Here is a 14290-nt window from a genome sequence, read left to right on the forward strand (position 1 = left end):
TATATATATAAAGATATATACATATATACATACATATATGTGTATGTGTGGGTATATATATATATATATATATATATATGTATATATATATTTAACCTGACCTTTATTTCTAAATCTACTCCTCCCTTCTCTCCCACCCAAAAATCTATCCCTTGCATGGAACAAGGAATAAAGAAGGGGGGAGATCAGCTGGAGTAACACTCGTTGACACATAGGACCCCAGATCTTGATCTGGAAGGGTCCTCAGGGGCCATCTAGTCCTACTTCCTCATTTTACAGATAAGGAAACTGAGGCACGGGGAAAACGGGTTTGTCCAAGTTCCCAGAAACATTTGGCACATCAGATGAGTCTATGCAGAGTTCCGTGGCCACTGCGTCACCTTTTCAAGGAAGGGAGAAAGCTTGCATTTTCTCATTTTTCCCATTTCCTCTTCAGAGCCAAGTTCATTTAATTAAGCACCTACTATGCAGAAGGCATTGTGATGGGTCCTGGGGACACAGATAAAAAATAGTGCTTGAGCTCCAGAAGCTCACATTCTACTGGGGCTATCACATACACACACACACACACACACACACACACACACACACACACACACACACACCCCAACCCCTCAGAGAAGCCTTATAAAGTACATGGAGCAGTAACACACAGTCACAGAATTCCTAGGATGTGGTGAAAAATCTGCTTTATTCACTGACTCCCCCCTCCCCCCCCGATCTCTCTCTATCCCAATCCTAGGGGCTCACGGGAAGCTACTGACATTCCTTTAGCAGTCAAAGGTAATAATTATTTCAAAAGGAGGAAATTGCATCTGCTTAGCTGGAGGTTTGTTAAAATTTCAAAATGCTAGAGGTCAACGTATAAAGCGATGGCTAATGAGTAATTGCATGCAAAATCTCCAGATGTTGGCCAGCCCTACTCTCCAGAAAGAGTCTGGCTGGGCTCCAATGAGGCTCTGGTACCTTCCAGAGTGAGCTCTCCAGCTACAGATTCAACAGGAGACTAGATGGGGCCGTGGATGGCCAGAACGGATCAGGCCGTCTTCTGCAAGATTCGATGGAGATCACTTCACTGCACAAATGGGGAAAGAACATTGGAAGATGTGAAATGGAAGATGCATCTGGGTTCAAATCCTGCCTCCAAAGCTCATTGGCCTAACGTAGTTATTTAACAATTTTAACCATTGAAGTATATGAATTTATACTGGTGTGATAAGCCTAGGTTTAGTAGCCTGCCTACAGCCCCATGAAGCCAATAAACCTTGGAGGCTGGATTTGAGCCCAGTGCTTTGAACTCCAGATCCATAGGATCATAGGTATAGAGCTGGAAAGACTTTTTATCTAGCAGTTATCTAGTCCAACCCCTACATTTTACAGATGAGGGAACTGGGGCCCAAGAGTGTTAAGTGACTTGTCCAAGATTACACAGGCAGGAAGCATCAGGGTGGGATTTGAACCCAGGTCCTTTGACTATGTAATCATTGCTCTTTATACTGTACCTTGCAGCCTCCCTATCCAGAGCTCTTCCTTCCTCCCCCCATCCCATCTCTGTGCCTCGGTTTCCCTATCTGCCAATTGGGAACAATAACATTTTCACTGCCTTATGTCAGAGGGCTCTTGTGTGGAAAAGTGCTTTGTACATTTTAAAGCACTATGTAAATATGAGCCATTGTTTCCATTATTGTTATTGTTATAATAACCTCATCCTTCTCATCTGGCTAGACAGACCTGTCACTATGAAGCTATTAATCTCTAATGTTCTATGGATAGTTGGGCAGGTGGGTAAAAAAACTGCTGAATGTGCTTTAATCAAAGCATTAGGGTGTAAGATCATTGGCTGTCATTGCTGATTATTACTGTTTATCATCTATCAATATACTGACATGGCCCAACAAGCAGCTGCACCAGAATGTAAGGGGATACCACGGCTGTATGAGAAGAACATAGAGAAGCATGAGAAGATTTCTATGACCTGATGCAGAGTGAAATCAGCAGAACCAGGAGGCCAACATACACATAACGACTGTAGCAAAACAACCAAACTGAGTGCTGCTGAATTATAATAATCAAGCTCGGCCCCAAAGAAAGTGAGAAAAGACCCTCCCCTCCACTTTTATTAATTTATTTAGTTTTAGTTTTCAACATTCACTTCCACAAGATTTTGAGTTCCAAATTTTCTCCCCATCTTACCCCTCCCCCACTCAAGATGGTGTTCATTCTGAATACCCCTTCCCCTAATCTGCCCTCCCTTCTATCACCCCCCCCACTTCTCTTATCCCCTTCCCCTCCTATTTTCCTGTTGGGCAGGATAGATTTCTATACCTCATTCCCTGTATATCTTATTTCCCAGTTGCGTGTAAAAACAATTTGCAACATTTGTTTTTAAAACTTGGGGTTCCAAATTCTCTCCCTCCCTCCCTCCCTCCCCACCTATCCTCATTGAGAAGGCAAGCAACTCGATACAGGTTATACATGTGTAGTCATGCAAAACACTTCCGTAGTGGTCATGTTGTGAAAAATGAACTATATTTCCCTTCATCCTATCCCACCCCCCCCATTTATTCTATTTTCTCTTGACCCTGTCCCTCCTCAGAAGTGTTTGCTTCTGATTACCCCTCCCCCAATCTTCCCTCCCTTCTATCATCTCCCCACTCTCTTATCCCCTTCCCCCAATTTTCCTGCAGTATGTAAGATAGATTTCCATACCCAATTGAGTGTGTATGTTATTACCTCCTTAAGTCAAATCTGATGAGAATAAGATTCACTCATTCTCTCTCACCTTCCCCACCTTCCTCTCCCCTCTGTAAAAACTTTTTCTTGTCTGTTTTGTATAAAATAATTTACCCCATTCTGCCTCTCCCTTTCTCCTTCTCCCAGTATAATCCTCTCTCACCCCTTAATTTTATTTTTAGATATCACCCCTTCATCTTCAACTTACCCTGTGCCATCCGTCTATCTATCTATCTATCTATCTATCTATCTATCTATCTATCTATCTATCTATCTATCTATCTATCTACCTACCTATCTATCTATCTATCTAATTTTTTCTCTCCAACTACCCTAATACTGACAAAAGTCTCATACAGTATCATCTTTCCATGTAGGAATGTAAATGGTTCAGCTTTAATAAGTTTCTTATGATTTCTCTTTCCTGTTTACCTCTTCTTGCTTCTCTTGAGTCTCGTATTTGAAAGTCAAATTTTCTATTCAGCTCTGGTCTTTTCATCAAGAATGCTTGAAAGTCCTCTATTTCACTGAATGTCCATTTTTTCCCAGTTTTGCTGGGTAGGTGATTCTTGGCTGTAATCCTATCTCCTTTGACCTCCAGAATATTATATTCCAAGCCCTCCAGTCCCTTAATGGAGCTGCTAAATCTTGTGATATCCTGATTGTGTTTCCACAGTACTTGAATTGTTTCTTTCTGGCTGCCTGCAATATTTTCTCCTTGACCTGGGAACTCTGGAATTTGGCTACAATATTCCTAAGAGTTTTCCTTTGGGGATCTCTTTCAGGAGGTGATTGGTGGATTCTTTCAATTTCTATTTTGCCCTCTGGTTCTAAAATATCAGGGCAGTTTTCCTTGATGATTTCTTGAAAGATGATGTCTAGGCTCTTTTTTTGATCATGGCTTTCAGATAGTCCAATAATTTTTAAATATCTCTCCTGGATCTATTTTCCAGGTCAGTTGTTTTTCCAATGAGATATTTCACATTGTCTTCTATTTTTTCATTCTTTTGGTTTTGTTTTACAAATTTCTTGATTTCTCATAAAGTCATTGGCTTCCATTTGCTCTATTCTAATTTTTAAGGAAGTATTTTCTTCAGTGAGCTTTTGGACTTCCTTTTCCATTTGGCCAATTCTGCTTTTTAAGGAATTCTCTTCATTGGCTTTTTGGACCTCTTTTGCCATTTGGGTTAGTTTATTTTATAAAGTGTTGTTTTCTTCAGTATTTTTTTGGGTCTCCTTTAGCAAGGTGTTGACTTGTGTTTTCATGATTTTCTTGCATCACTCTCATTTCTCTTCCCAGTTTTTCCTTTACTTCTCTTACTTGCTTCTAAAAATCCCTTTTGAGCTCTTCCATGACCTGAGACTGATTCATATTTTTCTTGGAGGCTTTGGATGTAGGAGCTTTGACTTTGTTGTCTTCTTCTGGTTATATGTTTTGATCTTCTTTGTCATCAAAGAAAGATTCTATGGTCTGACTTTTTTTTTGTGAAGTTTGCTCATGTTCCCAGCCAGTTACTTAACTTTTAAACTTTTTGTTAAGGTAGGGGTCTGCTTCCAGTGTGGAGAATGTACTGTCCCAAACTTCAAGGATTTTGTACAACTGCTTTCAGAGATACTTCTAGGGACCTGTACATTTTCAGTTCTTCTGAGGTGGTGTGATCAAGGGTGAGGTGTTTACTCCTTTCCTGGCCTGTGCTCTGATCTATAAGTGACCACAAGCACTCTTTTCTGCCTTGGAACTGTGAGGAGGATTCTCTCTCCACCACCACTACAAGTTCCATCACGCCAGCACTCCTCCTCACCCCAGGACTGACACTCAGAACTCTGACCCAGACCAAACACAGTCAAAGCAAGAGAATCCTGCGTCAGAACCAACAAAGAGATCCCTGCAATCCCTCTATGATCAGTCACTTGATTCCCCTCAGTCTGTGGGCTGGGAGCTCAGGAAGCAGCAGCCACCCTGGGGCTATGCCAGGATTGGGGCTGGGACCGAACTCTTCACTCATTGTGATCAGATAGACCTTTCCTACTGACCTTCTAAATTGTCTTTGGTGTTTGTGCCCTCCTCTCCACTTTTTTTGCAGAGGTGGGGGACTATAGGTATGGAAGGCTGCCTCCACTGTCGGCCTTTCTCAGTACATTGGCTGTTTCTCTCTCTCTCTCTCTCTCTCTCTCTCTCTCTCTCTCTCTCTCTCTCCCTCTCCCCTTCTCTCTCTGCCCCTCCCTCATTCTCTCTCTGTCTTTGTCTCTGTATCTCTCCCCCTACCTCATTTTCTCTCTCCCTCTCTCATTTTCTCTCTGTCTTTCTGTCTCAATGTGAGATTGGCAAAGGATAAAAGGCTTGGAGCAGATTAAACATTCTCTTTCCTCATGGGTCGAGGAGTGCATGCAAGTACTAGGTGCCAGCAGAATATATGGTCCTGCTGAGGCTGGCTAGGGGAAGGAGCTCCAAGAGAATCCTGCAGTCTTTCTTACAGGAGGCCAATCTCCAGCCATTGCAGTAAAAGTCAGGGGACGGGCTTCATTTGTCATCTGCGGCTTCCAAAGCTTCCCAGCCAACAGGGTTTTAAGGTACTCCGGGGCCTCCCTTCTCACTGTACTCCAGCCACCTACTTCAATAGCAAACACATCTGGATTCCCTAAATCTTGTGAGCCCCGGGGTGCCTCCTGGCCCTGTTCTTTTTCTCCTCACCAGATTCCTCCCTTCTTTTTCCCATGGCCCCCTCCTCCAGCAGCAGCCTGAGCTGAGGGATAATGTTTGCCCAACGCAGGGGGAGCAGAATCACTGGAGAGGCCAATGCCGTATTTATAGCTCAATGCCCTGGCTCAATCTGGCATCTCAGGAAGAGGATTTTCATCTTTCTTGTGTCCTGGACCCCTTGGCAACCACTCTGGTGAAGCCTATGGGCTCCTTCTCAGAATCACTTTTAAATGCTCAAGATAAAATACATAGGACTACACACTGAAATACAATGAAGCATATTCTACATAACCAACAACAAATTGATGGACCCTGGGAATCAGGATAGACCTGAGTTCAAATATTGCCTTGGACAGTTACTAGCTGTGTGACCCTGGGCACACACACTCAACCTGTCTGCCTTAGTTTTGCCATCTGTAAAATGGGAACCAAAATAGCACCTACCTCCCAGGTCTGCTGGGAGGCTCAGATGAGGGAATATTTGTGAAGTGCTTACCCCGGTACCTGGCACACAGTAAGGGCTTTGTAAGTGCTTGTTTCCTTCCTTCCTTTCTCCATATCTAGCATATGAAAAGAGCCTATCTTAGTTTGCTAAACTGGTTTTTTTCTTCTTTTTAAATTTTTTTTTGTTTGTTATGAGAGTTGGCTCGTTGGGAGGTCTACACTGGAAATCACCAAGGGGAAAGGGGGAAGGAGAGACAATGTGAAACATAGGTGATAGCAAAACAAAAGGTATTAGCAAAAATTATTTGAAAAGGAGGATCGTGTGTTGAGTGTCTCAGTGTTCTAGGAAACTCTGTAAGAAGAGAGAAGGTGCTAACCTGCACCAGTGGTGGGTGTTTTCTCATCTGAGAGTTCTGTTGAAACCATTGAGATCCCAGGTCCAGTCCCAGTGGGAGAGGCACTGACACAAGGCTTCTGACCCCTGTCTGTGTCTGGGACCAGCCTATGGACCCTTCTCCAGAACCACGACTTTCAACCCATGAAGTCAAATGCACTGAACTACAAACCAAAGTAATTATCCTGAAATCGTCAGAGAAATAGTGTGAAAGAACAAGTTCCCGGGCCTCAAGTTGAGAGCTCCTCCCCCGCTTCTCTAGCAGCTTGGAGGATCAGGGAACGTAGAATGTGCACATGGCACTTCCCAAGCCTTCAAACGCCATGCCAATCTCTGCTATTGTCATCATTCATGCATTGCCGGGGGACGAAAAGCTGGCCACGGGGATAGGTCTGCAGCATTAGCTTTGCAAGGAAAGGAAGATACAACAACAACTAAAATCAGATAAATGTTTTGAAAATAAGAAGAGGGGAACCCCAATTCCAAATCCTGCCCCGCCAATAACCTAGTCACTGAACAAAGATACTGCAAAGAAACTTGGCGAGCATCTTTTCATCTGTTGTTCAGTCCTAAAAAGGGACCTGTTCCTTTCACAGGATCAAACAAATGAATGCTAGCTCTCTGGTGTTGGGAAGATGTCAAAGAAACAAAGCATTCTGGGATGCTTTCTCCCTGGCCTTTTCTTCTCTTACTAAGAGTGTTTTTGTTGCTGTTCTCCAGATCAGGGTGGGGGAGGGAGGTGGCAATCCCAAGTTTCTCCTGCCTCTCTGATGATCTGGAGTCAAGGGAGTCAAGGGAGGAAGTGGAAACTGGCTCTGGCAAAGGGAGCTGGGGCTCTGAGGAGCAGGCTGACTGGTCCTTGGCACCTGGTGGCAACAGTCTCTCCTCTCTAAAGTTGAGTACTTTTGCTCCTATTCTGGTAAAGAAGGTTTGGAGGGAGAGGACCTGAGTCCATATCCCACCTCCACACCTCCCAAACAACTTTGGATAAGTCATTTAACTTTCTGGGCCTCAGTTTCCCCGTCTATAAAATCAGAGATGGAGAAGGAAATGGCAAACAACTCTAGCATCTTTGCCAAGAAAATCCCAAATGGGGTCACAAAGAGTCAGATGTGACTTAAACAACTGAACAAGAAAATGAGGGAGGTAGAGGGTACAGTGGGGTCAGGAAGACCTGAGTTCAAATCCTGCCTCAGTGGCTCACCAGCTGTGGAGTCTCTCTATGCTTCAGTTTCCTCATCTGTAAAATGGAGATAATAAGAGCATCTACCTCATGGAGCTGTTGTGAGGATCAAATGAGATACCACTCCATAAAGGGATTTGCAAACCTTAAGGCACACCTCTTATCTTTTTAAATATAATAACAGCTAGCATGTATATAGGGCTTAATAATTTAGGTCCTAGTTAAGCTAATCAATGTTAAGTCTCAGCAGGAGTGGAATGGGCCAGCTTTCCCAGAACATCATCCAGCAGCTATGCTGGCCTAGGCTTTGAAAAGTACATGATAAAAGAAAGAAAGAAACAAGGAAAGAGATAGAAAGAAAAGTAAAGGAATGAGAGGGTGCCTCGCCCCTCCCCCTGCTTTTTTGCAGAGGTGGAGGGCTACAGGTGCAAAAAGCTGCATATGATGTCAGACTGTTGTCAATATCTTAGTTTGCTAAACTGCTTTTTTTTCTTCTTTTTAAAAACTTCTTTGTTATGAGGGTTGGCTCAATGGGAGGTCTACACTGGGACTCACCAAGGGGGAAGGGGAAGGAGAGACAATGGGAAATATAGGTTATAGTAAAACAAAAGGTATCAGAAAAAATTATTTGAAAAGAAAGAACTGAGGTCAGAAATCACTGGTTTGTCTGAAGCACAGAAAGGAGGCTTTTTTTTTGAAGGGGGGGGTTAGGCAATGGGGTTAAGTGACTTGCCCAGGGTCACACAGCTAGTAAGTGTTGTGTGTCTGAGGCCGGATTTGAACTCAGGTCCTCCTGAATCCAGGACCAGTTGCTCTATTCACTGTACCACCTAGCTGCCCCTAGGAGGCTTTTTTTTTTAACATGGTAGAAGGAAGGTGCCATGTTTGATGCTGTTGGCTGGGCTGGTGATTTCACTGGCAAGAAGGAGCTCCCTCAACCTACTCAGCCCCTTGGCACCTCAGAGAGAGGTCGGGGCACAGAGAGAAAGCTCAGAGACCTGCACGCAGGTGTCAAGAGGCAGGATTTGAACCTGGGGCTTCCTGACTTGGAGGTAGGCCCCCTCTCCACTCTACCACCCCACCTCTGGTGCCAGGCTTCAATGATATAAAAAGGATGTTAAATCTGAGGATTTTTTGCTTTCAAAAGACTATCTGAATGCCCATCAATTGGGGAATGGCTGAGCAAATTGTGATGGAATACTATTGTGCTATAAGAAATGATGAACAGGCTGACTTCAGAAAAACCTGGAAAGACTTGTATGGTCTGATGCTGAGCAAAGTGAGCAGAACCAAGAGAACGTTGTACACAATAACAGCCATGTTGTGTGATGACTAATATTGATAAACTTAACCCTTCCTGGCAATACAAGGATCTAAGACATCTCCAGAGGCCTTGTGATGGAAAATGCTATCCACACCCAAAGAAAGAACTATGGAAGCCGAATTGTTATTTTTTTTCTCTTCTGTTGAGTTTTGTTTCCTTTTTCTGATGATTCCTCCTATTGGTTTTAATTTCTACTTACAACATCACTAATGTGAAAATATGTTTAATATGAATGTGAATGTATAGCCTCTATCAGATTGTGCGCCGTCTTAAGGAGGGTGGTGGGGAGGAAGAGGGAGAAAAATTTTAAATTCAAAAGCATATGGAAGTGATTATTGATAAATCAAAATAAATTAATAAAAAAATAAAAAATAAAAAAAATTGTAAAAAAAAGACTATTTGAATGACTAGGTTTTTGGCCCCGGACACTGTATGATTCTTGTTCTTTTGGGCGATAACAACAACAATAACAACAATAGATAACATTTATAATACCCCGTTCTAGGCTCTGTTCTTAGCTCAATTTTTCTCCACAACAGCTCTGGGAGTGAGGTGCTATGATTATCCCCATTTTACAGATGAGGAAACAGGCAAATAGAGGATTTTTTTTGTTTGTATTTTTTTCCCATTTTGTTTTGTTTTTAACTGACTTGCCCAGGGTCACAGAGCTAGTGTCTGAGTTGAGATTTGAACTCAGACCTTCCTGACTGCAGGTCTGATGCTATAATACTATATCTCCCTTGATACTTAACTGACCCTACACTTTCTGAAAGTTTCAAGCGTCTCCCAAATTGAAAGTGTACCATCTCACGTGATATGAACACACAATCAGCAAGCCAGTATTTCTGGAGTGGGAATTCCTTCCACCAGCTGATTGCAACCCTAGGCTAGGACTTCACAGATAAGTCCCAGGGGGTTTGCTTGAAGGTCAGAGGTTTTAAGTGACTCACCCAGGGTCACACAGCTAGCAAGTGGCCAGATTTAATGGCAACTCTATAAACCCAGCACTCAACCCCCAACCCTCAGCTGTCTGTCCATTCCTATTTCATAGGATTACAGTTTTAAGACCTGAAAAGGACCTTAGAAACTACTAAGTCCAACCTCTCCATTTTACAGATGAGGAAATTGAGGCAGAGGTGAAGTGACTTGCCCAGAATCACACTTCTAGGAAGTGGATTTGACCCCGGGCCTTCCTGACTCCAAGGTCAGTGCTCTGCCCACTGAGCCAGGTGGCCTCTTGAATGACTGAACACCATAGGACTGTGTTTATTTTTCTGTCTGGCATTACCTCATTTTTGACCCTACAATAATAACCCCACTTTGCCAAACAATGGTGTGTCAGGTTCATGATTTAGAATAGAATTAAGTTCCCTTGTTTGAATATTAACTTGTGACTCAATCTGAATCCATTTATTCTTCATTTAAAAATTTTCAGGTCAGCCATTTAACTGCCTCTGCTAAAAAAAAAAAAAAAGTCAACAACCTTTTTAGGCGTAGGGATTGGATCCCAGGATCCAGTAACACCAAGAGCATGAAGGTCTTAGGCTCTGAGGGGAGCACCAGACCTAGAAAGAGAACTGTCCCCGCCCTCAACCACTTTGTCACTTCAATGGAAGGATTATGGATAAAATATAAGCCCCTCTCTGACATTTGCACTGGGGTTCCAGTCTGTCTTTCCTGGCTGATTTCACCTTACTATATATCTTATGCATTTGGTATTCCAGTCAAACTCATGTACTTGCTATTTCTGAACCATGAAATTCCATCTCTCATCTCCAGGTCTTTGCCCAGGCTGTGCCCTATGCCTAAAGTGCACTCCCTTCCCCACCTTTGTCTCTTGGAATTTCCGGCTTCCTCAATTCAAATGCCGCCTCCTACACAAGGCTGAAACAGATCCCTCCAGACCCTACCGAAATCCTTGCCACTCCACTCACTATAAAAATATTTCGTCTATATTTTTAATTTGCTTGTGTACTTTGTATATCTTTTTGATTTCCCAAGTACCTGTCATTTCCTCCCCATAGAATGCAAACTCCTTGAGGGCAGGTACTGCCTTTTGACTCTTTTTTGTATCCCCAGCGTTTAGCACAGTGCCTATGCTAACTATTAGTTTATTAACTAATAACTAACAGTGCTCTTCTGTTATCTACTGTGTACCTGTATAGATTAGATTAGATTTAGTATATTAAATAATAACTAACAGTGCTCTAGGTCCCACAGCAGATCTCTGAATGCTGCCCTCTTTCTGCACATACAAATCTTCCTCCCACTCTACCATACCATAAGGCAGGGGTTCTTAACTTTTGAGGGGTCATCTACCCCTTTGGCAGTGTAGTAAAGGCAACGGATCCCTTTTCCAAATCACATAAAGTATATTGACATCATATTGAAATACACATATCACGACGGCATACAGCAAGTGCTAAGTAGACACGCAGAGCTGGGTAGGGCTGAGGCTTGGGGGGCTGAAGAAGAGAAGCGGGCTGGGGGCTGGGCTGTGGGCCGGGCAGCGAGCGCCATCTTACCTTTGCCAGCATGCTCTGGATGTGCTGGATCTCGCTGTTGGCCTTCAGCAGCTCTTGCTTGAGCTCCAGGCAGGAGCGCTCCAGCTGGTCCTTCTCGGCCCGGGCCGCCTTGAGCTTCTCCTGCACCTCGGACGTGTCCCTCACGTGGCCCGTGGCGCTCAGCTCGGCCGCCTTCTGCTGCTTGCTCTCCAGCTGGGCCCGCAGGGAGGCGTTCTCGATCTGGAGCGCCTCCAGGCTGACGCGGCAGTCCTCCAGGGCTTGGGCCGCCAGGCCGCCCTTGTGCCGCTCCGCGTCCAGAAGCCCGCTGAGCTGCGCGTTCTCCTCCTGGAGACGCTTAATGAGCTCGGCGGCGCCCTGGTGCTCGCCTTCCATCTTGCGCAGGCTGCAGGTCAGCTGCTGCTGGATGTTGAGCAGCTTCTCTCTCTCGAACTCGGCGTTCTCCAGGATCTCCGTGCACTTCTGCTCCAGCTCCAAGGCCTTGTCCTGGCCGGCGGCCTCCTGCTCCTGCGCGCGCTCCTGCAGGAGGCTCAGCAGCTTCTCGTTCTCCTGGCTCAGCTGCTCGGCTCGCTCCCGGTGTTGGTGGAAGGACGTCTCCAGAAGGGTCTTCTCGTCCACCAGCTTCTCGTTCTCGGCCGTCAGCTCTTGGACCATCTGCTGCTGGTCTGACAGCTCCTGCAAGGTGGCCTGCAGCTCTTCCGTGGTGCTGTGATGGTTCTCCTCCATCTTCTGGATCTTCTCGGTGAGAGAAGCCACGGACAGCTCGCTGATGTTGTTGGGGGAGCTGCCGCCCGTGGAGCACCGGGGGCTCTTGAAGGGGTTGCTGCCCGAGGACAGGGGCCTGGAAGGAGCCTCGGCTATGTGCTCAAAATCGGAAGCGTCTGGGGACAGAGAAGCCTTGGTCACGTCACTGCTCGAGGACCCTGAGGTTCGTAAGGTACTGCCGGTCTGTTTGTATTCCTCCATTTCTCCTGAAAGCTGGTTTCTCGTTGGGCTTCCAAAGCTTGACTCCTGAGTAGTCGGTGTGGGCAGGCTGCTACCCCCATCGTTGCTCGTGGCCGCCTCCGAGCTGGGGGAATGCTCCATGTACGCCAATTTCTCTTTCAGAGCCCGATTTTCCTCCCCGAGATCTACTAGCTCTTTTTGGAAATTTCTGTTCTTCTCCTGAAGAGTTCTTATCAAAGGATCTAGATCCCCAGGGGAGGCTGGCAACCCTTCGCCATTTTGATCAAAAGCCTCAGTCCCTTCCGCAGCATTTGGGGACCCTTTGTCTTTGAATTTCTTGAGTTCGCTCCGGAGCCTGCTGATTTCAAAATCTTTTGTTTTGGCTTCTGCCAGGAGTTCCCGGACCTGGGATTCCAGTAATGCCTTTTCCCCGCCTTCATTCTCCTGCTTGGATTTATTGGCACCTCTTAAGTGCTTGGTAGGAGTCGGGGTACTGGAGGATATTGGACTGGGGATTGGTTTCTTTGCACTGGTGGGACCTCGAAGGGCAGATCTCTCTCTGGAGACGGGTGTGGAAAGCTCTCGAGGAGCCGGAATCCCCGTGCGCTTGGTGGATGAAATTGTCCCTGGAAAAGTGAGAGGAGAAGCAAGGTGAATAAAGAAGTTCTTTTTGTATACCGAGATAAAAAATGGTACAGATCTTCGGGGTTCCCTGGCTCTAGAGTTGGAAGGACCCGATGAGATCATCTCATCAAAATTACAGAGGAGAAAAGTAACTGAGGTCCAGAGAGGCACATGGGTTCACTGACCTAGGGCTGAAAGGAGCTCTCTTTAACAGCATCCAGTGCTACCTCATAAATTTATAAAGGAACTAAGGCTCAGGGAGGTTCATAGGGTATAGCTCTAGAATAGAGAAAGACCTTGTTCAATGTCATCCAAACCCTTTGCTTTACAGATGAAAAAACTGAGGCCCAGGGACTTGCCCAGGGTTACAAGTTCAGTGACAGAGGTGAGGCCATCACTTCCTACTGGTGTGACCTTGGTTATTGCCTTGGTCATCTTCCACCTGGGAATGGAGGATATTCACCTAAATAGAGCTGGAATGACCCTTTGAATCACCCTCCTCTTAAAGACAAGGAAACTGAGGCCTGGAGAGGTATAGTGATTTACCCAAGGTCACATAGATTTGGTCTCATGCCAACCAAATATTTCATAAATATTCAGATATCACTACCACAGGTTTTCATGATTTATCAAATAAAATTTGAATGTCAAGCTCATTACCTTCCTCAATGACCGATGTCTGTTTAAAAGTCAGGCTATCTAACCCTGGTTTTGGCATGGCTTGCTATGTGACCTTGGGTAAGCCTCTGGGTGTTAGTTTCTTCATTCATAAGTTCAGGGGCTGATCAAGACTCTATCTAAGGGCCCTGAGTAAGCACAGATTGGCCAGAGCCCCAGAAACCGTGAGTATTTGTTTATCAGACCAAGACACACTGGACTGATCCAATGGCAAAGCTCTCCGGCCTGAGGTGGAAACAAGACATCCGTAACTGCACAGAATGGGGCCATGGCAATGTGCATTTGAGAGACCGACAAGAGCAAACAGGGGTGAATGATTCATTGGCTGCTCAGGCCTGTTCCAGAAGTTTCTGTGGCCTTCCACAGCATGATGACATAGTCCCTCAGGATGCTTATGACCCACAGGGAAATTAGATTGTACTGAAGTAGTTCATATTTCCATCTGTCCCAGGCCAAGGAGGACAATGAGTAATGCATTTCAGGGATAAAAACAAAAGCATCAGTCTTCTAAGTGCTGGGGAAACAAAATCCACCTCCAGACTAGAAAACCCATATACAAAATCAGAGCTGACTCTGGAAGCATAATATGAGAGAGAGACAGAGAGACAGAGAGAGACAGAGACAGAGAATGAGAGAGACAGAGAGAATGAGGAATGAGAGAGGGAAAGAGAGACAGAGAGAGAGAGAAAGAGAGAAGAGAGAGAGAGAGAGAGAGAGAGAGAGAGAGAGAGAGAGAGAGAGA

The 14290-nt window shown here is 45.0% G+C and overlaps 1 protein-coding gene across 5 annotated transcripts in view; it reads right to left on the reverse strand.

The window, feature by feature from the left end:
- SPECC1 (sperm antigen with calponin homology and coiled-coil domains 1) overlaps positions 1–14290 on the reverse strand; it is a 289999-nt gene that overhangs the window by 139076 nt on the left and 136633 nt on the right. For all 5 annotated transcript variants that reach the window (XM_027861937.1, XM_027861938.1, XM_027861936.1 and 2 more), the window contains one exon: positions 11305–12872. In XM_027861937.1, coding sequence (XP_027717738.1) covers positions 11305–12872 — 1568 coding nt within the window. The remainder of the gene's footprint in view (positions 1–11304; positions 12873–14290) is intronic.

This window comes from Vombatus ursinus, unplaced genomic scaffold (genome assembly GCF_900497805.2).
Source record: "Vombatus ursinus unplaced genomic scaffold, bare-nosed wombat genome assembly UNPS02014768.1, whole genome shotgun sequence".
In the NCBI taxonomy this organism is placed as follows: Eukaryota; Metazoa; Chordata; class Mammalia; order Diprotodontia; family Vombatidae; genus Vombatus; species Vombatus ursinus.